Below are 3290 nucleotides of genomic sequence, written 5' to 3' on the forward strand. Positions count from 1 at the left end.
TAACTCAATTTTATGGTCATTTATTAGTTTATAAACCCAATTGAATTTATGTGGTACAAACCATTAGCTAAAGGGCCTATTTACATATTTATGTATCCTTTCACTGAGTACCTAGGAAACACTTCTTAAATATGTCATTGTGTCATAGCATACGCTTTGTTGAACATCAGCCAAAATGCAGTTATTTGTGTCTCTGCTAGACACATTTGATCTTCGTACCTTTAATTAAAGTTTGATTTATTAAAAACCATTTCAAAAATTTAAACTTATAAAGTTTATAGCCTTACTTTCTGGCCGTTGATTGTTTGTAGGTTTCTCTTCGTACTCTACTTTCAATGGAACGTAATTGATCTGCAATATATTATTAAAAATCAATCACCATTCTAGTTATTGTCAATTATATTTTTATAAAAATAAATTACCGTAAAAGGACCAGACTGGAGGATGTAGGCCTATGGTGGACTTTAGCATGCTGTGAAAACTTTCTACATAATTATTGGTACAGATGTTTACACCATAAACAGTAAACCTAGATGGACGTACTGTTGTTAACCAGTATTGTCGAACATAGTCCAATAACTGAACAATTCGGTTCAGTATGCCCATTCGAGTTGCCAGCCTTGTGATTGCCAGAAAACCCCCAAGAATGTGGAAGTCTTTGGGAAATTCTGGAATCCGCTGTTGTGGTGGCAAGTGTGGTAAAGCCCTAATCTATATATAAAAAAAAATGTCAATATTAATGTAAGAATTTCTCAAATCACCAGATCCTAATCCGTCAGTCATTGATTGTTATAACTTATTACCATTTTCACTATTGTGGTAAGATGAAGATTTTTGCTCAATAGTGTCGTCCATGGGTCTGGACAAAATGTAAAATTCCCTGCAAACAAATTGTACATTTGAGAATATAATTTCATTATTGACCAAGGTAAATAACAAATACTGAAATGCCTTAAAAATATTGGGTAAAAATCCTTTTTTTTAGTTACCATTATTTTTATTTTTTTTATTTCATTGCAAGTTTATTAGGTTATAACTTATAAGGAATAGATTGGTATAATTTATGATTTGAAATATTTTTGATGGTACAAACAATTATGATGTACGCAATTAATGTTTTTAATGTTTTGTCGTATTGTTTAATTATAGTGAAACTCAAAAAATATGTATATTATATACATATGGGGGCTATTTACTATAACACGTTGAGAACATTAAAGAAGTGAAATGTGATGTATCATAGAGTATTTGGCATTTGATTAATTTATTTGACAATATTAAAACTGAGGTAATAGGAGAAACAAATATTAATTATTAATGTAATTGTCTTTTCAAATTACAATAATGAGAAATGTAAGTGAAAGTTTCCCATGTTATTGTGTTCTATAAATATTAACTGTTCATTCCTTTCCTAAATACTTGATACCATATTAATGAATTCTCCTATAAAAACACATTTTCATACCGACTTAGGACTACAGAAGTAATACAACATTTTAGGTTATAATGTAGATACAACAAATTTCTTTTAAGTAAACAAATTACTTAAAAGGTGTGTATTTATTAATCGTAATTTCTGATCTTATAAAAAGTGTACCAGAGTGACATTCTTACTACTTATACCGTCGAGTACCCCTAAACCATCGCCCATCAACCTTAAGCACAAGCTACCAAGTATAAATATCGCAGAACAAAAGAACGTGTTGGTGAGGTGGGTCGAATGATTCAGTCTTAAAGTGTGTCCGAACCCTCAATGGATAGTACAGTGCTAATATAAACATTAATGTCACCGCAATTCAAAAGTGAAAAAAAAATGAAAAATTTCAAATTTTTTTTGCATCAACGCATAAATTGTTGTTCACACAAAAAGATAAACCTAATTTGGATGATCAAAATACAATCCTTCTACTTTAAATTATATTATTTTAGTATTATTGTTATAACAAACACTGTGGAATAATGTATTATATTCTACAGTTTAAACACTTTAAACCATAATGCTCTTATAATACATTAACATACATGTCCATAAAGAATATCGCAATGGATTCACAATTATATTTCGTCCAAATTCGAGATCCGGTCAGTGTCCTCCGGCTCCGCCAACTGGATTCCTCAATAGTTTTTAATGAGCTGAAATATGCAGGCCCGATAAGAATGAAGTTGGAAAGTCGGGATTTCACCGCAGGCATTGTAGTGCATATGACTTCAGCTGATGATGCACCCGTCCAGTGGCGTCGCGAACTATAAATCATATGGAAGCGAACAAATTATTTATGACCTACCCCACCCTACTCCAACTGATGTATAAGATATTCATATGCTTAAATAGGGGGGTTAGGTAACACTCAAAATAAAGTTCAAAGACTTACCGTGTATGTGGGCTTTATGCGGTTATGAGTAATGACCCACCGCCCAGAAACCAGAAGCAATTGCTTCTGAAAAACATGATTCGCTATGCCACTACACTCGTCATCGCGGATTTGAACTAAAACGAACCCGCCGTTGCCAAGATGTCATTATCAACTAAATCTATATAATAATAATATATTCACATGTCATGTCCCGTATTCTGTCTTGACCAAGTGTGCGTCCAAATGCCAGCCACGTCACTATATCGCCACAGCCGTTTTTTTATAGCATCACGAATTATCTCATTATATACGCTGACGAGTGACGGTGTATGGCAACATGTATTATATCGAAATACCTATTATACAAACTTTAGCAATGTCGTACCCGTACAGCGGCACGTTGTACGTGTGTAGTGTGTACTGCGTACGGAGACAACATAATATGCGGGTGCGACCTATTCTTAATAAAAAGCTATAAATATAATATAAAACATAAACATTGATATTGACTGATTCTGCTATAAATAAATGAATATGGCTATATTGCATTATAATATAGCACCATAATAATATTTAGAACATGGTATTATCTTATTTTCATAATTTTATTAGAAAATAATATTATTTTTGTGCGTACGGACTATGAATAACCAGTTGCCAATTGGTCATTAGAACACAATCAGTTATACGCTATTACAATATTGCAACGCTGTTTTACACTATTCAACTATTGTAATATTTATTCTTTGGGTTCGTATTATTCGTATCGTGTTTGCTGTTATCTGCTTGACTTTCCGACAGATTGTTAATAAATGTATTGCATCAACCATTTACTCTTGTTTTCATTGTTTAAATTGTTTTGAATTGTAATACATTGAGTGATTGTGATTCTTCAACCGAAGTCGATCAGGTTGCAGATTTAGAAGAACCAATTTT

General features: G+C 32.3%; 1 protein-coding gene across 1 annotated transcript; it reads right to left on the reverse strand.

Moving 5' to 3' along the window:
- Nucleotides 1-47: 47 nt before the first annotated feature.
- On the reverse strand, nt 48-2673 carry LOC111031369. The gene is made up of 6 exons (XM_022311279.1): nt 2373-2673; nt 2023-2244; nt 804-880; nt 423-711; nt 288-351; nt 48-219 (listed from the first exon to the last, which is right to left on the reverse strand). Exons 3-6 carry the CDS (start codon nt 804-806, stop codon nt 135-137), a joined length of 441 nt encoding a protein of 146 aa, XP_022166971.1. The 5' UTR covers nt 807-880; nt 2023-2244; nt 2373-2673; the 3' UTR covers nt 48-134.
- Nucleotides 2674-3290: the final 617 nt, after the last annotated feature.

Source organism: Myzus persicae, unplaced genomic scaffold, assembly GCF_001856785.1.
Source record: "Myzus persicae strain clone G006 unplaced genomic scaffold, MPER_G0061.0, whole genome shotgun sequence".
Classification (NCBI taxonomy): Eukaryota; Metazoa; Arthropoda; class Insecta; order Hemiptera; family Aphididae; genus Myzus; species Myzus persicae.